This window comes from Podarcis muralis, chromosome 6 (assembly GCF_964188315.1).
Source record: "Podarcis muralis chromosome 6, rPodMur119.hap1.1, whole genome shotgun sequence".
NCBI classification, from domain to species: Eukaryota; Metazoa; Chordata; class Lepidosauria; order Squamata; family Lacertidae; genus Podarcis; species Podarcis muralis.
In genome coordinates, this window is record NC_135660.1 from 12,615,446 (window position 1) to 12,638,422 (window position 22,977).

The window sequence follows — 22,977 nt, forward strand, 5'->3', positions numbered from 1 at the left end:
TATTTATTGTAACTGTTGAGTGGATTTCTGTTTAATTTTTATATGGTGATATGATTATTTTATACTATCCTAATGATTGTTGAACGTTACTTTTTTGATGTAAGTTGCTTATTTTAAAGCTGGGGAGGGCGGGATACTATTATTATTATTATTATTATTATTATTATTATTATTATTATTATTATTGCAAGTTTGGTCATAGTTGTTTCCATGTGCCCTCCTACGATTCCTGCTCCAAATTCATAGAATCACGAATTTATATGCTATATGCCAGTCTTTAATACAATTCACTTATCTTATTATGTCTATTTTCTGCTTGTTCTTTTTCTATGCAGTCATTGCTTGGTCTTTACATGTTGGGAACCTCTTCCAACCTTTAAAAAGGAGAAGTTTCCCTTTTTTAAGGATAAGAAGAGGGTTTCACATTCCTCTGTTTTTTCTGATCCCCAGGCTGAGCTAAGAAGAAATATTCCTTTTCTTCTACACCAGCATTGCCCCAGGAAGCTAAAATTCCTCTCTCTCTCTCTCTCTCTCTCTCTCTCTCTGTGTGTGTGTGTGTGTGTGTGTGAGAGAGAGAGAGAGAGAGAGAGCCTGCTGCTGAGTCTGCTCCTCACCTTCTGCTGACATATAGCTCCTGAAGAAGTAGCCAAGCCTCAATGTGGTCCCCGGGCCAAAAAATATAGCCAATCCTGATGCATAGGACTGCTCAGTGCCAGATTTATGTATAAGCTAAACAAGCTATAGATTAGGGCCCCAGCCTCTTGGGGGGGGGCAAAGAAATTAAAGGGGGGGGGGAACCTGGATGTACATTTCCAAAATATAAGATAAAAACAAATGCAATAAAGCCTACATACAGCAACAGTGTTTTGTGTTGTGTAGGCTCCTATGATGTAAGTCATGGGCCCCGCCTGCTAGCCTGCTCCCTAAAATATCACTGGTTTGCTCATTTCTATATATAGGGTGCCTACATTCTGCATGGACGTTTTGCATGACAATATGTGCAAATGGCTTTAGATACCTATTAGGTCCATAAATTAGCATATAGCATATATTCAACACAAATATATATACACATATATTCAATAAATGTTGACAAAGGACAGCTGGACATATAAAGGGCCCCATTACCTCCAGTAGCTTAGGGCCTCATCAAACCTAAATCCGGCCCTGGGAGTGCTGCTGTAATTTATAACACACTTTCTTCTTTATTGGCTTACATGTTATACCCCACTTTTCTTGCAACATGGAGCCAAAGGACCCTACATGGGACTCCTCAAGCAGTCACCCACCTAGACACTGATCACACCCAGACCTGCTGAGCAGCAATCAAATTCCTTCAGGCCATATCCTGGGTATGCATACAAAGACTCTCCTCCCTGCAAGAGAGGGGAGTGGTTGTGGCCGGGAGCCAGACTCCACCTCAAGCAGGGGGCGTTTGCCCCCTGCCTCCCACTCACCTGGCTAGCGCCCACGCCCTCAGCCAGGCACCCAACCAGGTGCCTTCAAGGGGGGGCGTGTACAGCAGCCTAAATTGCTGCGGCGCCAGCCTCCAGCCCTCACTTTTCGTTGTCCCGTCGCAAGTCACCCACCCTCCACTCCCTTAGAGCAGGGTTCCAGTTTTCTTTTGGCCTTGCTATGGACCTTATGTTGGTCGCCCTGGTTGTTCGGGGGGCCTGGTAGGAATTTTTCCATTTGGCATTAGGCTTTTTGTTTTTTTCGCCTACCTCGTAGCAATCGTCACAACTTTCGTGGTATTGGTGGGTAGGTTAGGCATTGGAATAATGTGTTGTGGTGTCGAAGGGCTAGGTGTGGCCATCGCCTATGCCTTCAATTTTTGGGTATTCCGTTAAAGGAATCTGGCGGTCGTGTATTCTGTCTGATGCCTGCTTGGCGGGAGGCCATGGCACGACCCTCGGTGACATCAGGGGAGAGCCTATAGTTGGATTAGCATCAACAGGCTCCACCTACTGGTGAATAAACCCACCTTGTTCTGACTCACCCCTCTCTGAGGGGGTGGAGTCAGCTGACGTAATCTAATGCCTAATCTAATGCTTCACTTGCTGTAATCAATAAAGTTGTGGCCTTTTCTTGCCCATTAACCTTATATCATGTGTCCTTGTGTTTCATTCCACTGCACGGGGTACGGGTCCTCGAACCACAACACATACAAAAATTTGGTCCAATGGAATAGGCACATACTGTTTGTTTACAGTGATGAAAAGCAAATGCTCATCATCAAAAAGCAAAGGGATATAAAAAAAGAGACATTCACCAAGAATCCTTGGACCATAGAACAAATTACCTCTAAAGCTCTTCTGAACTTCTAATGCAATATCCAGGGCATTAAAGGGCAGTACTGGGTTGTTGGCAATTTGCAAAATTACTTCACCTGTCAGCTGGAAGGAAAAAAGAAAAGAGAGAAATAAATAAATAAATGGAGATCAAATAAATTTTAATACATTTTATGCCTAATAGAAAATGTCTATTCCGTATCGGTCTCTACAGCCACAGCAGGCGCCGTAACTCGCCGACGGTTTGACTTCACATCCAAAGTTGCATTCTTCCATTGTCTTTCGAAACAGACAAATGCCAACGGTATTATACCTAAGCACAGTATTCTGATCCATAGTTCACCATATGTTTCAATGCACACAATCAGGCCTCTTGCGCAAGCAGTCTTCTCCATTCATTTCAATGGCGGAAGTGGCATGGTATGAGCAAAATCATGTGTGTTTCTTGATTTATAAGATCTCTTACCTGCCCTTCACCATAAAGTTCAGGATCTGGCTAAAACAATATATTATGCAATCATAAGCACAGACGAAACTGTTCCAACCGAAACAGAGCAGTATATATTTGACAGGAGAGACGGAGCCCACAAAACAAAATATAGTCATACCTCGCGTTACAGACACTTCAGGTTTTGTGTTTTCAGGTTGCGCATTGCGCCAAACCCGGAAGTACCGGAACAAGTTACTTGCGGGTTTTGGTGCTCGCACATGCGCAGAAGCACTAAATCACACTTTGCGCATGCACAGAAGAGCCGAATCGCAGCCCACGTATGCACAGACACGTCACACGGATCATGATCGCAACCCAAGTGTCCACTGTACCTTACCTGCATCTTCAGAATATGACAAAAGATGTACACACACAGTGGTATGTGGAGGAAGTTCCACAATTTATGGGCTGCCATTCTTTTTTGCACTTCTGAGGCCCCTATGCAGATCTTGACATCCCAGAGCACAGCAGATTACTCATGTTCACAGAGAATAATTGGATCAGGGGAAATGTCTGATTTAGAACAGTGGCCTTCAACTTGACCAGTTCGAGGATCCACCATTAATTCCAGCCTGATATATAGTATCACTTTCAGTGTTCTCACTTATCATTTTTTTTCAACCTAAACTATTTGCCTTTACTTACTGCCATTAGGGCTGTCAACCGTATGAAGGCTTTGCCCTTGATTAATGTTCTGTCTTTTCACCGACTAATCAATTAACTTTAAATGCATTTTGCATATTACCCAAAGGCACTGCAAGGTAAGATATTTCACCACTTAATAAACAAAAGCTCCACCACCCAAGAATAGAAAGAGTGGGCAGCATTAACATATGAATGTGCTTTTTATTATTATTCTATATTACATTAATACATTGGAACTACAACATAAAGAATATTGCATTAATAGTTGCTCTCACTGATTACAATGGGCTTCTGCCAATTCATCAACCTCATGTAGTTGACTAATCTATCAACAAACTGATTTCACACAAACATCTGCCTTTCTTTTTCTCTTACCTTCCTTCTCTCAGTCTTTCTTTCAACAATATAGTTGCTACAATATAGTTGCTACATCCTTTACAGGCTGCAGCTTCTAGAGGAAGCCCCACAGTAAGAGCTGTTCAACAGTGGAATTTGCTGCCAAGGAGTGTGGTGGAGTCTCCTTCTTTGGAGGTCTTTAAGCAGAGGCTTGACAACCATATGTCAGGAGTGCTCTGATGGTGTTTCCTGCTTGGCAGGGGGTTGGACTCGATGGCCCTTGTGGTCTCTTCCAACTCTATGATTCTATGATTCTATGATTCTATATGAGGTTCAGGCACCAGGTTTAAAAATCAGGGAAGGTTGCCTGATTTTTAAACCTGGTGCCTGAACCTCATATGTGGGGCTTCCTCTACTTGACTCATTATTTTATTAACTCCTGATTTGGGGATTATTATTTTTTTTGCATTTGATAACATACTGTGTTTAGGGTTATCTGCTTTAGGGTTCGGTTTTAATTCTCAGGTATGCTACTTTTGACATTATAAACAAACCGACATTGCTTCATGAAGATAAGCTGCCTTGAAAAGTCTCTTATGGCACAGTCTTCTACCAGTCTACTCAGAAGAAAACCCTGTTGAGTCCAATGAGGCTTACTCATTGCTGTTTGCTCCGATTTAGTGGTAAAGAGCAGGTTTGTGTAAGGAAAACTCCAGTGCGGGGGGGGGGGGCACTTCACCTATAAAGAGCAGGAACTCATTCATGGGGAAATATCTGGGGCAAATTTGGAACTTTAAAGTGCAGACCTTTGCTTGGCCATAGCCTCATGTCAGTGATTTGAAGGCCACCTGAGAGGGACAGGATGCCTACCTGTGGATTGGCCAATGGTAGGCAGGCCTGGGTCTGGGCATTCCCCAGGGGGCGGGACTTCCCAGCTGATGAGCATTGCTTGGTTCTGCCCCTCGGTTTTCCTTGCCTGGCTCAACTAGCAGTTAGGCTTTGGCTAGAGGGGAGGTTGTAGCCTTTGCCTGCTCCTCCAGATGTTTTGGGACTACAACTCCCATCAAGGCTCAAGGCTGCCCTTGAGACTGACCCAGAAACTCCAGCGGGTGCAGAATGCCACGACGAGACTCCTTACAGGGTCCTCGTTGCGAGATCACATTCACCCGGTGCTATACCAGCTGCACTGGCTCCCGGTGGAGTACAGGATCAGGTTTAAAGTGCTGGTTTTAACCTTTAAAGCCCTATACGGCCTAGGACCCTCGTACCTACGGGACCGCCTCTCCTGGTATGTCCCATGGAGGAACTTACAATCTTCAAACAAAAACATCCCAGGCCACAGAGAGGTTAGGCTGGCCTCAACCAGAGCCAGGGCTTTTTCGGCTGTGGCTCCGATCTGGTGGAACGCTCTGTCACAAGAGACTAGGGCCCTGCGGGCCTTGACATCTTTCCGCAGGGCCTGCAAGACAGAGCTGTTCCACCAGGCCTTTGGCCAGAGCACAGCCTGACTCCCTCTTTTGGCAATCTTCACAGAACTCTAGCCCAATGGTTGCCATCAATTTGATTTGAATTAATTTTATAATGAAATGATTTTAAAATGTTGTATTATTTTATTGTTGTTAGCCGCCCTGAGCCTGGCTTTGGCTGGGGAGGGCGGGATATAAATAAAATTTTATTATTATTATTATTATTATTATTATTATTATTATTATTATCCTTAGCTAACAGGACCAGGTGGTCAGGGATGATGTCTCAAAACATCTGGAGAGCAGAGTTTGCCTATGCCTGGTTAAGGGTATACAGTGGTGCCTCGCAAGATGAAAATAATCCGTTCCGCGAGTCTCTTCGTCTAGCGGTTTTTTCGTCTTGCGAAGCAACCCTATTAGCAGCTTAGCAGATTAGCGCTATTAGCGGTTTAGCGGCTTAGCGGCTATTAAAGGCTTAGCGGCTTAGCGGCTAAAAGGCTATTAAAGGCTTAGCGGCTTAGAAAAAGGGGGGGGGGAGCGAAAAAAATCGCAAGACTCGCAAGACGTTTCCGTCTTGCGAAGCAAGCCCATAGGGAAAATTGTCTTGTGAAGCAACTCAAAAACGGAAAACCCTTTCGTCTAGCGGGTTTTTCGTCCTGCGAGGCATTCGTCTTGCGGGGCACCACTGTACTGTTAAAGGGATCTGTGAGGTGTTGCATCTGTCCCATGCCCCGGTGGGGGCCAGGGCCATAGAACTCCTCCAGTGGGGACCCTTCAGGGGGTACTCCTATTTGATGTAGGTCATAGGGGCCCCCATAGTGTGGTTTACCCTTAGATACACTCCCAGCAGAGAGGATGGAGTTGAATAAATGGCTTCACCCAATGCCTATGCCTAAACCTCATATCTGTAACCATTAAAGCTGTGGCCTATTTCAACCCCCAAACTCTATACGCTGTTGTCTGGTCTGGTTATTTCATTACGTAGTGAGCGACTGGGTCACGGGGCCTTGGCACGCAAATTACTCTGTACTATCTGATATTTAAGAAAGAATAATTGTTGACACCCAGAAAAGATGTTGTTGGAATATTATCGAACATCCAGGATTTCTGGAGACATGGGAAAGGGGGGGGGGGAGATATCCCAGCAGGATATCTTAAAAGCCTGCAAAGAAATTTGGGGCAAGACACATCCACAGTACATGGAGACAGAGAGCACACTATAGATCAGTTTGAAACCCACTTCCAAGCAGGGGCAAGATCTGAAGCTGTAAAGATTTCTACCTAAAGGGGAGAAAATGCCAGGGAGGCTGCTGAGAAAAAGAGCTGTCATCTTCTGTGAAGGAAGAGCAAGGAGGTGAAAGGAAGCTCTGCAGAAGAACAAAGTTAATGATATCCCAAGGGACCAAGAAAGAAACTGGAAAGTTAGATCAGCATTTTTTAAAAAACGATGGGTGGGGGTAGCTAGGGATGGAAGAAGATATTTTTCTGTTCCAGATTGTATACATTGCATGCAGCGCTTTCCCCGTTCCACTGCAGTTCACCTTCTGCCCAAAACCACGTCATTCATCTCTCTGTCCAATGTGGCAAAATTATGTCCCTTGAATAATTTGCATATTTTATTATTTAAATCACACCAATTACATTGCCATTGTGTTATTCCACCTCATGTGTTTCAATGCAAAAGGAAACACAATGCAAATTGGTTGGGGGAGGGGGACGGACGGACACAATTTATCATTTGCAGACTGAAAAGGACAGCAGCAGCAAATACTGATCATAGCCGTAGGATCAATCTCCATTACAGACAACAGATGAATAAGCAAACACAGTCAATCCCCCCCCCACCATGTTTTTGTAGGAATTCCCCATCATGCTTGGGTGCCAAATCACACATCCCAATGCTTAGCACACCTAGTGAAGACTTAACAATACATTTTTCCAGAAACTGGATCAGAATACTGACCGTTCCTCAGAATAATCCCCTTTTATCAAACTAAGTGGAAAAAATTAAACTTACCAACTGATAACTAGCTAGTAAAGGTAAGGGTACCCCTGCCCCTATGGGCCAGTCTTGCCAGACTCTAGGGTTGTGCGCTCATCTCACTCTATAGGCCGGGAGCCAGCGCTGTCCGCAGACACTTCTGGGTCACGTGGCCAGCGTGACAAGCTGCATCTGGTGAGCCAGTGCAGCACACAGAATGCCGTTTACCTTCCCGCTGGTAAGCGGTCCCTATTTATCTACTTGCACCCGGGGGTGCTTTCGAACTGCTAGGTTGGCAGGTGCTGGGACCGAACGACAGGAGCGCACCCCGCCGCGGGGATTCGAACCGCTGACCATGCGATCGGCAAGTCCTAGGCGCTGAGGTTTTACCCACAGCACCACCCGCGTCCCTCGATAACTAGCTAGATAAATGTAATTACATTGTATTTCCCTCTCAAGAGCTCAAGGTAGTATGCATCAAGCAGAAATTGGGCCTTTAGGGTTGCCTTATTTCATGAAGTAAAAAGCTGGACAGTTGTTGAGCCCCGAAACTTGTTGAGCTTCTTTTGCACAATCGCCCGTCTGCGCCAGACCCCGATACAAAGCCAGAGCCCTGCCGTTTGCTCCCGAGCCCAAACCAAAACCGCTGGCGCACAAAAAACAAAACAAAACAAAACAAGGAGCTGTCCACACCTATACCAGAGCCCCTACAGAGCCTGGGCCACCGCTCCTGAGCCCAAACTTTAACCTGAGCCACCCACACAATTTTTTTTATAACCCCCACCCCTGAGATATAGATATAGATATAGATATAGATATAGATATAGATATAGATATAGATATAGATATAGATATAGATATAGATATAGATATAGATATAGATATAGATATAGATATAGATATAGATATATAGATATAGATATAGATATATAGATATAGACATAGACACAGACACAGACACAGACACAGATACAGACACAGATATATCAGACTGGTGCCATCTCTATTGCCTTTCTGGTGCTTATGGAAGACCTTCCTTTTTCAATAAGTCTTTTATCACAGTCTGAATCTGTACAGGATTTAAATTTGCTTTGTTTTTAATATTTGAAATTGTTCTATATACGTTATTACTGCCAATGTTTTTATTTGGTAAACTGCTTTGAGATGGACTGAGAGGAGATATGATAGCCATCTTCAAATATCTCAACGTTTGTCACATGGAAGAGGGAACAAGCTTGCTTTCTCCTGCTCCACAGGCTAGGACCCGAACCAATGGCTTCAAGTTGCAAGAAGGGAGATTCCAACTAAACATCAGGAAGAACTTTCTGACAGTAAGAGCTCTTTGACAGTGGAATGGTCTCCCTTGGGAGGTTGTGGACTACCCTTCCTTAGAGATTTTAAAGCAGCTATTGGGTGGCCATCTATCATGGATGGCTTAGTTGAGATTCCTGCACTGTGGGGTTTGGACTAGATGACCCTCGGGGTATTTTCCAACTCTACAATTCTATGATTCATAAATGGAATGAAATAAATAAATAAAAGTAACTTGAAGGGAGGAAGAGTTGGCTCCCAACAGTTAAATTTAGAAGTCTCGAAACCCCTTGCTTTTTCCTGTAAGACCTACTGCAGTCGTTAATAGTCGTCAACAGGCTCATCAGAGCTATCTGCCAATCACCCATCCCCACCCTCCTCTGAGTAATACCCCTCCCCACCTTCTCACTATATAGAAGGATCTGGCAACTTCTGTTTCAGTGTATCTGAAGAAGTGTGCATGCACACGAAAGCTCATACCAAGAACTAACTTAGTTGGTCTTTAAGGTGCTACTGGAAGGAATTTTTTTTGTTTCGAAATAAAAAGGTAGTTGTGGGGTGTGTGGAGAGAACCTTATCAGTAAAGCAATTTACAAATCTTGTGATCTCCCTCCCTCTCTGTCTTTCCTTTTGCATTATGTCACAGGCAGTTTATATGTGTGTTAATGGGGTAATCATAGCGTTTATTAAATCACGTATGTGGAACGTTAACCTGGAGAAATCAATCATGGGGAGGAAAGCTTGGAGCATTGATTTTGAGCAGGGTGAGTAATAACTTTGCAGAAACGTGCATCAGGCCCGCATAATGCAGCAAGACAGAAAAGGCCACTGATTTCTTATTTATGGTCCTATTTTTGGCCATGCTAATCCCAGGAGCACAGCACTGAACATACATGCAAAATAGACACAGCGCTCCAAAGACAACCCTTTGAAACACGGCCTGAACTTAAAAAATAAATAAATGTATGATTTTCAATTTTCCACATTTCAATAATTTTACAATCATTTTAACATTTTGAAACTCGACTTCCTTCCTCCTCTTTCTGAGGTTCCTTAAATTTATTTTTATATTTTCTGCATATTCCAAATTACATGGCCTGAACTTAATGTCCTAATCATTGAACATAATGGCTGAAATCCAAAGAGATACTTTAGGTACGTCCAAGAACTTCGGTACACAAATTGAGATTATCAAGTCTTCCACTTAGAAAAACAGACAACCACCATGCCATAGGACCAAACTATTTCTGGACATCTTCAAGGTTTCCAAAGAGGTCAATGGAAGGTTTTCTGGGGGGTCCATGAATATGGGTCCAAAAATGATTTTTCCAGTGCAGTAAAATAAGTTGCATGCAAAACGTTGTGTTTAGGTGTGGTCCATAGATTCTCAAAGAGGTCTGTGAGCCAAAAAGGGTTTAAGAACCACTGTTCCAGGCTGTTTGTTTTTTCCCCACTGCTGTGTTTCCCCTTTTACACTTTAAAATAATTTCTCAGGCCCATCACATTTCCTGGAGTGTCTCTGGAAAACAGCAACATATTTCCATACACACTGCAGGAAATGTCACATTTCCTAGGAAGTCCATGGGAACATGTGGCAGAAATAGGGCTGAGAAACTAAAGAGAGTGGTGAAACTCACATTAAAGTGAAAAGAGAAAAAAGGGAGGAGGGAGGGAAGAGGAAAGGAAGGAAGGAAGGAAGGAAGGAAGGAAGGAAGGAAGGAAGGAAGGAAGGAAAGACCTGGTTAAGTTTACATTAAATGTAATGTAATGTAAATTACATTAAAATTTTAACTGAACTGAAATTACCTCCCTAAAAATAAACATTATCCCACCTTAACTTGGGACAATGCACCAAGCCACAAATAAATAATAATAATAATAATAATAATAATAATAATAATAATAATAATAATAATTTTTATTTATATCCCGCCCTCCCCAGCCGAAGCCGGGCTCAGGGCGGCTAACAACAATAAAACAGTACAAAAGTTTGGGGAAATTACTCATGACACAATGAAAGCTGCAGAAACTCCCTGTTTTCTTGGGGTTGTGGGATGAAAGGAGTGAATGTTTCCCATGTTGGATTTTCAAGCGAAAACAAAGGAAAACTAGTAATTTCGCTAGGGTAGAAATTTATGCTCCCAGAATACATAAATAATGTGAATATGCACTTCAGTTCTGCCATTATTTTCCCTGACTGGAGTGTTTTCCCAGGTTATCCCATAATTCCCCCTGACTAGCTGCTTTCTGAATTCGTCCCATGGGCAACCCCACCCAATCACACGGTAAAGAAGGTTACTTGGCCATTAAGATTCAGGTGCATCATGATGAGGGCAAGTGAGGGCAATGCAAATTAACAGTTTCATGCAAAGTTTGGGAAAACTGCAAAAAAATATAGAGAAATTTTTGGAACTGCCCAAAATGTCTGTGAAAAATGGTGCTCTGTACACATTGTACACATTTCTTCAAGCTTGTTTATAATGCTATATAACCTTCCAGTTTCACATTTCTTCTTTGGCACTATTGACACTCAAAGGTTAAGTAGTAGGGTGTATTTCTGTGTTTAAACAGACAGCTCAACAAACATCTAATCTGACAGGATACATTTTGGGTCAGCAGAGGGCTCTCTGAGAGAAGACTAGAGTAATTCAAAAGCTGCTACAGATGAACTAGAGCATAATAATTCACAAAAGATAGCTGTTTCTAAACAAGATAGGATTAATCATTTCAATAAATGCTACAAACATGATGTGCATTTCTCTAAAAGGAAAGCACTTCATATATTTTATTCATGCTTTGGGAAATATTGATCAGGAAATAAATGCATTAATGACCAAGGAATGTCCTGTATTTTAAAGTGGGACTGAAACTCAACAAAAAGGCTAGATATTGGCATGTATAGAAAGTCATGCACCGAATTCAGAAACTTCCTTGACTATCAGATTGGCCTTCAGCAACATGGGATCACTGGTGGGATCGTGACTGCAAGATGTATTATTTACCTGAAGGATGGTGACCAATCCCCTTTATTTAGCAGAAATTCAAAACACATTAGGCAGGAGAAAAGCCCACCAAAAATCTCTCTCTTCAACTACCTCTGTCTAGCCTCTAGTGGTTCTGGACTGGAATTATTCCAGACTCTGGTGAACTGGAACATAAAAAACAGTTTATAAAGGCATTATAAAGGCCTGACTAGGACAGTCATGAGTTCACTGAATACTACAGCTGAGAACAATGCCACACACATATGGGCTCCTCATTCAGACCGTCCACTGATCACAGAGTGAAGCTAGTGGTCTTTGACACTTGAGAACAGGACCAGCACAGTAGCTTGTCATGTCTCACCCTAACCTGGGGCCAGACATAAAGTCCTTGGAGGATGAATGAGAAACTCTGTAGGTTGAGAAACTTGGAGAGCAGGAAGGGTCTCCTGGAACCAACTCTGAGGAACTACTTGAGGGGCCTTCTAGTGGAAGATCAGCTAAAGAATCCATGAAGCTGTCAGAGGATGGGGTGAAACCACTCCTCAGTCCAAAGGCCTAGGACTAGGCCAAAGAGCATTGACACGGCATGTATCTATGGACCAAGTATCAACACACAACTCATCAGCAAGCAACCCCTTGAAATTCTTTACTACCAGCAGCTGGGGCTAGGATATGGTCTAGGAGACCACAGTATAGAGGTCTCCAAACCTTCCAGTTACTATAGACAACATTAGTCTCCATCTCCTTGTTCTTTGCTCCTTTGTATAGTTTCTCCTCCCTGCTCTACTCTCAGTGATATTGACTTTGGATGGTTTCCTGACATAGGAGCCAACTCCTAGGGGCTGAGGTCCCTTCAGCTTCCCAATAAAATATCTGAGGGGGCCAGGCCCACCAAAGGTTGATGGGCACTACCATTCAAATGGGGTGGGTGTGCCCCGTCATGTGCTTGATTATGTGGGGTGGGGCTTACCTGACCCCCCATATTTTATTCACGTTGACACCCCCTGTTTCCTGACATTGCTTCTGGATCACGCCTGGGACCTAGACTGACTCTCTGTGCTTGACCTTGGCTTTTTGAGACAATAGTGCACCTTGAACCCTGTTCTCTTGCACAAATGTTTGGTCAAAGGCTTTTGCCTCCTTGGACTAAGACTTGAGCCCCTTGGACCACAACATAGGCCTGTGGCCACTCCAGCTCTTCCATAAATGTGTAACGGCGCTTCTGAAAGGAGCTAGTGAAAGGAGGAGGTTTTGGAATGTGATCTAAAACCATGAGTTCCTCCAAGCACCCTACTTCTCCTGAAAAGCTTCACTCGGTTATGCTAAATGTTTGTGCCAAAAGGATCTCTATATCATTTTGTCCACCCAACTCTAGAGCCATGTTGTCTTGGTTACTCTGTGCAGCCCTCACAGTGACAGCTATAGAATAATATTTTTTAAAACCCTAGCAATTATGCATAATGTTCTTCCCATAAATCAGGGTGTCATGGTTATAAGGCAAATGGCATTTTTGAATTCCTGCTTATGCATGATCCATAGCAGAGTTAAGGAGGGGAAATGGGGGGGGGGGACAAGATCAAGCCTTTCTTTATATATATATATTTATATATGTACTGTTAGAAAAAAAATCATAATTGAGGAATGATGGATTAGCTGAGCAGGTACATGAGATATGCTCAGCAGTGCAAATTGAATACAGTGGTACCTCGGGTTACAGATGCTTCAGGTTATAGACACATCAGGTTACAGACTCCACTAACCTAGAAATAGTACCTTGGGTTAAGAACTTTGCTTCAGGATGAGAACAGAAATCGTGTGGTGGCAGCGGGAGGCCCCATTAGCTAAAGTGGTACCTCAGGTTAAGAACAGTTTCAGGTTAAGAACGGACCTCCAGAACAAATTAAGTTGTTAACGCGAGGTACCACTGTACTTGAAACATACTGAACACAGAAGTTCAAAATGTTGTGTATATGCATAGTACCTTTTCGTATGTGTGCTGTAGCTTTCATTTTAAAAAATCTAATTCATCACAATACTTAATAGATGTGTCTGTATATTTGATAATGGATTTCATTATGGTATGTTCACAGTTGGGGTTTGTGTATCCTCAAGAGACAAAAATGAGGTGTCTGTTATCTTGGTTGCAAATAGCAAGGGGGAGAATCAAATTCTCCAACCATAACTTATTGGATCACCTAAGGGAGCCCTCTTATTGGCTTAAAGCAATTATTAGTTCATGTATTACTCATGCAGTAAGGAATAAATCTAGGTTCTGAGAACACACAAATCTGGTATCATATGAGTAATGTCACGAATGAGCCAGACATTTGCAAATGCAAACAGATGCACAATTTGTCCGATGTTTGTGATTCATCTATCTGGTGCAGTGTAAGAATGATCCCGAGGCCTAAGGCTCCCTGCCAGCCAGGCAAAGGAAATCATGGGGTGAAATATCTAAATTGGAATACAAGCACTACCCTTTCTTCCCAGTCCGTGACAGCAGTAGTCAGCAGAAATATAAAATCCCCAGTGTTGGTTTTCAGTGGTAACTACATGCTGTTTCCAATGGTAACTACATAGGTGAAACCAAGCATTCTTGAAGATCCGAGGCATAATCGGATGGGGAAAATTTAATGTGGACAAGAAAAACTTGTCACCAGGGGGGCAAGCATTTCTCTCAACATGACTGCTTCTCCTCTGACCTCTTGATCCTTGTCCTTTAAAAGATGGGCTTGGGAATTACCGTTCCTGACCTTGGCAAAGACAATGGAGATCCTGGTTTCTCGGGTCAAAACACATTCTAACCTCTTGCTTTTTTAATGTGTCTTTAAGTGCTGAATATGTCAGTCACGGTTAGACTGCAAGAAAAACAAAAAACAACCAACCAGTGCATGTTAATAACTTGTTTTTGGTTACTTTCTAAAACAACACATCATGTCTAGAAGAGGAAGACATTCCCTCCTCTCCATTTGATGCTTCCTCTGCACCTAATGTAGGAATGTAAGCTTCTCTGGGCAGGGACCTGCCCTCCTATACTGCGTAAAAGTGTTGTGCACACAGGGCCGTCTTTAGCACATGCCCCACCCAGCGCCTTTAGCCCAGCGCCCCCAAATTTAGTGTTGCCCACCTCTACACCCAAGATATACTTCTCCGCGGTTGCAGGCGAGGCCATGACAGCGGCAGCAGTGGCAGCAGCGTTCTGCTCTTCCAAGTCTCACTGCCGTCGCCCCTCAAGAACCGGGCACCCGAGCTCCGCAAAGATGCACAGCTTCACATCCAGGCATTTTTAAAAGCTCCCCAGGAAAAGGAAGGAGAAGAAGAGGGATGCAGTAGCCCCGCTGACAGCGGGTGAGAGAGCAACACCTCTCCATGCAGAGCGGGACTCTGTGGAGGAGAAAGTGGCCAGGGTGGAGGTGGCAGAGGCGGCCGGCTTTGAATATCAGCTTGATCAAAATTATTTATTTCAAGACAGGTAGATAGTTAAGAGCTTAGGCGGATTCAGCGGTGGGAACCAGAATTCGACACCCAGGTGCCCTGCACCCCTTGCATCCCCAGGTAAAGACAGCCCTGTGTGCACACCAATGGTGTTGTTGTTGTTTAGTCGTTTAGTCGTGTCTGACTCTTCGTGACCCCATGGACCAGAGCATGCCAGGCACTTCTGTCTTCCACTGCCTCCTGCAGTTTGGTCAAACTCATGCTGGTAGCTTCGAGAACACTATCTAACCATCTCGTCCTCTGTCGTCCCCTTCTCCTTGTGCCCTCCATCTTTCCCAACATCAGGGTCTTTTCCAGGGAGTCTTCTCTTCTCATGAGGTGGCCAAAGTATTGGAGCCTCAGCTTCAGGATCTGTCCTTCCAGTGAGCACTCAGGGCTGATTTCCTTAAGAATGGATAGGTTTGATCTTCTTGCAGTCCATGGGACTCTCAAGAGTCTCCTCCAGCACCATAATTCAAAAGCATCAATTCTTCAGCGATCAGCCTTCTTTATGGTCCAGCTCTCACTTCCATACATCACTACTGGGAAAACCATAGCTTTTACTATACGGACCTTTGTTGGCAAGGTGATGTCTCTGCTTTTTAATGGTGCTTTGCAGTTAAACACACCACTAAACTCAGCAGGAAGGGGTCATAGTTCTGTGGAAGAACCTGGCCTTTGTCCCAGGCTCAGTTGGCAGCATCTCAAGGTTTGCAAAGAGACTCTTGGCTGAAACACTGCTGTCAGACAGTGTAGACAATACTGAGCAAGATGGACCAAGTAGTCTGACTTGGAAGAAGGCAGCATCCTGTGCTCTTGCATCTTCCTGACGATCGCCCTGTTAAGCAGCCTAACGGCGTGCAAGATTGCAGCCTTTGTGACCAGATTGCTGCCTTCCGCAAAAAACGTGTTTTACTTAGCCTGAATTAATATATTCTGAGGCAGGCCACCTATCAATAATATATTATATCCCCTTGAAAGAATGGCTGTATTGTAGGATATGCTCCAAGCAATGAAAACTTAAGCTCCTTTTAATTGTCAATCTTACCATCATTAAACACGTTCATGGAAAGAGCTTTTTTTTTTTTAAAAAAAAAAAAAAACTCCCAGTGCTTCCCACCAAAATGAAAGTGCTAATGCAAAAAAGAACTCTTTGATCTTGAAATAAAAGTTTCATTTCAGGTGAAATTATGGAAATGTGGAAATATTAAGTTCCATTGTTAGAATTAAGAAGAAGTAAAACTGAAATGAGGAAGTGCTAGGGCTGTAATTCAGAGGAGAGAGGTCACTGATTGTATGATTTTCTGCTCTCAGTGCCAATGCCTAGAAAGGGAGATCTGTCCTTGGAAACCCCTTTCCAGGCAGTCTGGATGAACTAACACTGGTGTTTCCCTGCTGTTGGAGCTCTGATGGCAGGCAGGGCAGAAAGGAGGCATGCTGGGAATGGATCCTGTTCTCCCAACATGCTCCTGGAACACAGGCTGTGGGGCTAGAACAGTGTTTCCCAAACTTGGGTCTCCAGCTGTTTTTGGACTACAACTCCCATCATCCCTAGCTAGCAGGACCGGTGGTCAGGCATGATGGGAATTGTAGTTCAAAAACAGCTGGAGGGCCAAGTTTGGGGAACACTGGGCTAGAATATAGAAATGGAAACAATGACCCATCTCTGCATTATAGCACTTAGCCTTTGATCCTATTACCTGGCAGCAGGTCCTATGCAACAGCCAAACTGCAGGACCACAAATAAAAACATGGTTAATGAATTTTTGTCCATGGATGTACAATATTTTTTGTAAGTTGTATGGACAACTAACTGTATGAGAAGGCTTCTCCATGGGGAATAGATCCTCTGGATTCCACTTGATTTTCCTTGTGAATGTTTTTCTGTGAGCTGCTTCTGCAAAGGAGCTCTGGGTTGCAGCCCAAGAAATTAACTGGAGACCTGCAGCCAAAGAATCAGCTGCCTACTTCAAATTTGCATTCAACATTCTGCTGTGACTTTTTGTTTTGTTTGCCCTTCTCCCTGGGCTTCTTGACCCATCATCCTCCTTCATCCCCTGCCAAAGATTTCACTCTTCTGAATCAACATGTTAAAGAAATTTCATTCCTGCACCTATCAATACACTGTATTGCACTATATATGAAACATATAGACCCTTCAAAATTCAGACTTATTTGAATTTTGCAATGCAGTCCTCCACCAAGTAATATGCAGAAAAATGAATATATTGTGGTAAAATGTGTGTGATAATGTATATATTACTGAAGGGAATGTACAAAAGATGCATATTAGGAGGGAAAGTGTATATTATCCAAAAGTGCATATGGAAATAGATCTGTGATAAATACATTTGTAATAAAGCCACACTAACATGCTGGCAATTTTTCGTGAAGACTGAACTTGATGCCTTTAGACCAGTGGTGGCCAAATTTGGCCCTCCAGCTGTTTTGGGACTACAATTCCCATCATCCCTGACCACTGGTCCTGTTAGATAGTGATGATAGGAGTTGTAGTCCAAAAACAGCTGGAGGGCCAAGTTTGGCCATCACTGCTCTAGACCATGAATATGCTCTATCCCAGGGATGTCCAAAGGTCGATCACGATCTACTGGTAGATCCCCGGGAGGTTTTGGTAGTCGATCACTGGGTCCCTTTCCTTAGCCCTGAACCCCTAAAAACAGGGCTTTCCTCCTCTCTAATAAAACTTCAATAAATTTGACCTGAACTCCCCAAAAAACGGGGGTAGATCACTGCCAGTTTTTAATTCTGTAAGCAGATTGGAGTCTCTTGGGAGTTGGCTACCCCTGCTTTATCCCCAAACAATTATTCTTCCTAGAGGACCCAGAGATCCTTCATACATCAGGAAACATGTTGTGTACAAGGTTCTCATGCAGGCAAACTTCTGCCTGTAGTGTAATCTCTTTACAGGTGCTGCTGTAGTGCTACTGCTCACAGCAGTCTCTGGAAGCAGTACAGGAATTAAAGGGTTAAGTAAAGAGTTAAGAAACCAGGGAGCTAAGAAAGAGCTAGAGACAAGAACAAAAGATAAACGATTAAAGGGTTGAAGCAATTCACAGTACCACCTGCGCATGTAGCACCCTGGACATGCAAAATCTGCAAAAAATTTTTTTTAAAAAATGCACACAGTCAGTAGGTTTCTGTTTGCAATTGGCTTTTGGACATATATTCCTCTTCTTCTGTCTCTTTTACTGCCATCACACATATTTGGCCAAATGGCTTATGGGGTTTTCTTGCATGTGTATGTCAGCAGTGAAATGAGCATATGCCCAGCTATTTTGAAAAGGCACAGTCCTACACTGTGAAAATATGGTTCACTTGAAGCCAAGCTACATATTGGCACCAAATAGCAACTTCTCTCTTGCAGCTCTGGGATAATGGCCTGGGTGGAAAGGGTTAACCACCCCCTGCCCTCCTCCTTGCTAATCTGCTCCCATCCACCTGCTTAAAAACACAAAGATGTCCTATGTGACACCATTTAATGTCATAGAGTCATAGAGTTGTACACTTGGAAGGGACCCCAGGGGTCATATGCTGTGCAGGAATCTCAGCTAAAGCATCCATGACAGATAGCCATCCAATAGCTGCTTAAAAATCCCCAAGGAAGGAAAGTCCACAACCTTCCAAGGGAGACTGTCAAAGAGCTCTTACTGTCTGAAAGTTCTTAGGCAGAATCTCCTTTCTCATAACTTGAAGCCATTGGTTCAAGTCCTACCCTCCAGAGCAGGAGAAAACAAGCTTGCTCCCCCTTCCATGTGCCAGCCCTTGAGGTATTTGAAGATGGCTATCATAGCTCCTTCAACCGTTCCTCATAAGACTTGGTTTCCAGACCCTTGATCATCTTGGTTGCCCTCCTCTGCACAAGTTCCAGCTTACCAGGTGTGGTTTGACCAAGACAGACTAAAGGTAAAGATAAAGGGACCCTTGACCATTACATTAGGTCCAGTCGTGGCCGACTCTGGGCTTGCGGCGCTCATCTCGCTTTATTGGCCGAGGGAGCCGGCGTACAGCTTCCAGGTCATGTGGCCAGCATGACTAAGTCACTTCTGGCGAACCAGAGCAGCGCACAGAAACACCATTTACCTTCCCGCCGGACCGGTACCTATTTATCTACTTGCACTTTGAAGTGCTTTCGAACTGCTAGGTTGGCAGGAGCAGGGACCGAGAAATGGAAGCTCGCCCCGTCGTGGGGATTCAAACCGCCGACCTTCTGATCGGCAAGCCCTAGGCTCTGTGGTTTAACCCACAGCGCCACCCACGTCCCAGACTAGATTAGACAGACCCGCATCCCAGACTAGACCAGACAGACTAGAGTAGGACTATTACTTCCCTTTATATGGACGGTACACTTCTATTCAGTGTGGTCTGTTATTAGATGAGAAGCTTCAATATGGCGTTGCAGTTGAACACCATGCATTGGACGGATGTGTGATGGGGTTGCAGGGACATCAACACTCCCACCCAACATCACCATGGGGTCCACCATCTGCACAGTCAGCCAGCATCTGAAGGGACTCAATTTGTGATGCTGGCACACAGATCTCCTATATTTGTGTAGGGCGGGGGGCATGATTAAGCAGAATCCCTCTTTGCATAGGAGAGCTCTGGGCATGAGCATGTCTATGCACAGGCTCCTTTAGACACCAGCCACATGTGCAAATGTGCAAAAGTGAGAAGAGCCTGTTGGATCAGGGTAATGGCCCATCTTGTCCAGTATCCTGATCTCACAGTAGCCAACTAGATGCCTCTGTGGGGTGTTGGGAGTCATCGGACCGCATATAAGATAAATATTCTGAGCATGATTCAGCTTCATGCTTGCCAAAGAGATTGTCTCATTGTCCTCCCCAACAGTGGAGATATCTCTCTCTCGGGTAAGCCTCATATGTGAGTGAGCAGTTTGCATCACATCCTTTGAAGCCAATGTTTTGACTAGGAGCTGGAATAAAACTTAAGAACCAAACGTTCCAAAAAAACAAAGTTTTGTGTCGTATAATCTGGCTCAACACAGCTTTTGAAGCAATTGGTGAGAGACAGAATGAAGATCTATCTACACATTCAGGAAAACTATGCAGGGCATTCCTCCCAGGTCTGTATCATTTCAGAGAGTTGATAAGAGATTGCATATTTGAATACTAACCACTTCAAAAAGGTCTGTGCCAATGGAAAGCAGCCTGCCAGGCAAAAAGGTTCATTTTACAAGTTGACTCACAGGCAGCAGCACCCAAATTTTCTTTGGGGGGAAAAATGTTTTAATTGCTGTTGCACACTGCATTGATATTTGGTTAATTTTAAAGGTCTATAAATATTTCAAACACATAAATAATGGACAAAATAATGTGTAAAAGCGAAACTTACGAGTGTTTGCTTTTTAATGTGCAGAAAGGTTTCATACAGAACAGTCCTAAGGATGGTCTGGTTAATACGCATGGTTGATTGCTCTAGAAATCCTAGAAATGTGGGGACACCAAGGGTCATCTAGTTCAACCCCTTGCAATGAAGGAATCTCAGCTAGATCATACATGACGGCCACCTAATGTCTGCTTAAAAACCTCCAAGGAAGGCGACTCCACCACTTTTCAGGGGAGTCTGTTCCACTGTTGAACAGCTCTTACAGTCAGAAATTATGTTTAGTTGGAATCTCCTTTCTTGTAACCCACATGGATAATTCAAGGAGAAGACCACTTTTCCCCCTCCTGTGGTTTCCAGCAGCTGGTACTCAGAAATATAGTTTCCTTGAACTGTGGAAGCAGAGCATAGTCATCTTGGCTTCTCTCAAAACACACATTTCTACACACATTTTCATATGCTTAGGCTGCTGGGAGCTACATCATAAGTTTCCATGCAAACATTAGTCCAACTGATGCAGATCAAATTGAATCGAATTCCTCAAACATCTCTAGCTAAAATGCACACCATGTGTCCTGTCTGTGTAATGAGAGTTCTACCTCTGCAGGCTTCCAGTAGTGACAGCTAGTTGGGTTAGAGAGGAATAGTACAATACATTCTTTTCTCTCGAATTATTTTATTAGTTTTCATCCGTAATGTCATGATTTAATCTATTTCCAGAACTGCAAAGAACAGAAGATGGAGAAGGGGAGTTTATTAAAAACGCACACAAACACATAAGACACCAGGTCAATCAAAAAGGGATTTCTGTATTGACATTCAGAAAATATTCTTGCCTATTTCTTGGGAGGAAATAGCAATGCCTCAGAAGCTCAGGGAGCTTGCCGTTTATTTCAGGAGTGGGCACTCCAAAAACTGGGTAAGGGCCAGGCAAGAGGTGGAAAAAGAGGGTGCAGGAGAAGAAAGGTGCATGAGATTAAGGTGGTTTCAGAGGGTGAGTTAAAAAGAGGTTGTGCTTCAGGATGGGCCCTAAACCAAAATCATTATTGGGCTGGTTCATCTGAGGATGGGACTAAAATTCATCCCAACCTGTTCCCATGCAGGTTTTTAAGAGGGAAGGGAACTATTTAAATATATTTTTTTAATCTGCACAAAATATTTTGATATACAAATTATTTCCCAAGAATATTCCTGAAGTTGATTTCAACTATTGAACTTGCATCCCCATTGAGATGCTATACAGTGGGGGATTTCTAAAGCTACTTCCAAACTTGGGAGGAAGTGCTGTTGCGGGCTTCACGCCCCCAACACTCGCGCGGAGGCTGGCTCCCAGCCCTGCACGATCAAGGGAATCCTCTGCCGCGTCATCCCCCTGGCCAGCCAATCGGCTGGCTCAGGGGGTGTGGCTTGCCGCATTTAAGGCAAGCGCGGCAGAGGAGCGTCTTCTTTGTTGCCGATCAGCTGGGGAATTTCCCACTCACCCACCCACCCTTCAAGGTTTCTCCTTTGACCTTGCTATGGACTTTGGTTGGTTGCTGTTAAGGGGCCTGGTAGGAATTTTTCCACTTGGCTATTGGCATTTGGTTTTTTCGCCTACCTCATAGCAAATCGTCACAACTTCCTTGGTTTGGCGGTTAGGCATTGGTTAGGGTATTGTTATGTAGATGAATGCGGGGGGAACGCCATCACCTCCCCCAGTTACTGAAGGGTAGTCTGGTAAAGGATTCCGGGGGGCGTGGCCCCATCCGAAGCCTATGGAGGCCAGGGCCCAACTAGTGACCCCGGGGGAGTGCCTAGTTGATGTGCATCAGCAGGGCTCCCTCTTCTGGTGTTAACCCTTCCCGGCCTTCAGGCAAACAGACTGAAGCCGGTTGCGTGGCAATTCTCCCCCACCCCCCATCGTGAAATGAAGACACTGGACACAATATTTTAGGTTAATGGGCATAAAAAGGCCACAACTTTATTGATTACAGAATTGAAAGGTATTGGCTTTAGGCATTGGCTCCTATCGACTACCCGGCATGGTGACCGGGGGGGGGGGTTGTCCACAAACCGTGGGGGGTCCTGTTGAAGTACGCCAACTAGGATCCCCCACGGGTGTCACCGCTCGGGGGCGTGCCGGAGGCCCTTACCTCCCTAGGTTTCGGACAAGGCAACGCCCCCCGGAGTCCTCTACCGGACTACCCCATCATTTGGTTCCATTAGGACCAATGCCTAAGCCAATACTGCTCATCACCTGTAACCAATAAAGTTGTGGCCAATTTTAGCCCATTAACCTAAATAATGGTGTCTTGTGTCTTGATTTCTTCTGGTGGGAGGTGGGAACTCGTCACGCAATTAAATAAAAAGTGCATGCAGAAAAGACTTAGCACAACTTCTGCTGTTATTTGTTTCCCCTTTTGTGTTTCAAAATTCAGATTTCAGCTGGCTATTTGGACTTCTAATTATGCTTTAGTCTCCAAAAATTCAGATGCATATTTTGGCTCCCAGTGCTTCATGTTAAAAATTTGACCATGGAATGGACTCCCTCAGAAGGTGGTGGACTCTCCTTCATTGGAGGTTTTTTAAAGAGGATTGCATGGACATCTGTCAGGGATTATTTAGCTGTGATTCCTGCATTGCAGGAGGTTGGAAT

The 22,977-nt window shown here is 44.0% G+C and overlaps 1 protein-coding gene across 3 annotated transcripts in view; it reads right to left on the reverse strand.

Annotated features, from left to right (window-relative positions):
- The window catches only part of NAALADL2 (N-acetylated alpha-linked acidic dipeptidase like 2), a 770,720-nt gene that overhangs the window by 49,814 nt on the left and 697,929 nt on the right, over nt 1–22,977 (reverse strand). For all 3 annotated transcript variants that reach the window (XM_028731603.2, XM_028731602.2, XM_028731601.2), the window contains one exon: nt 2,303–2,396. In XM_028731603.2, coding sequence (XP_028587436.2) covers nt 2,303–2,396 — 94 coding nt within the window. The remainder of the gene's footprint in view (nt 1–2,302; nt 2,397–22,977) is intronic.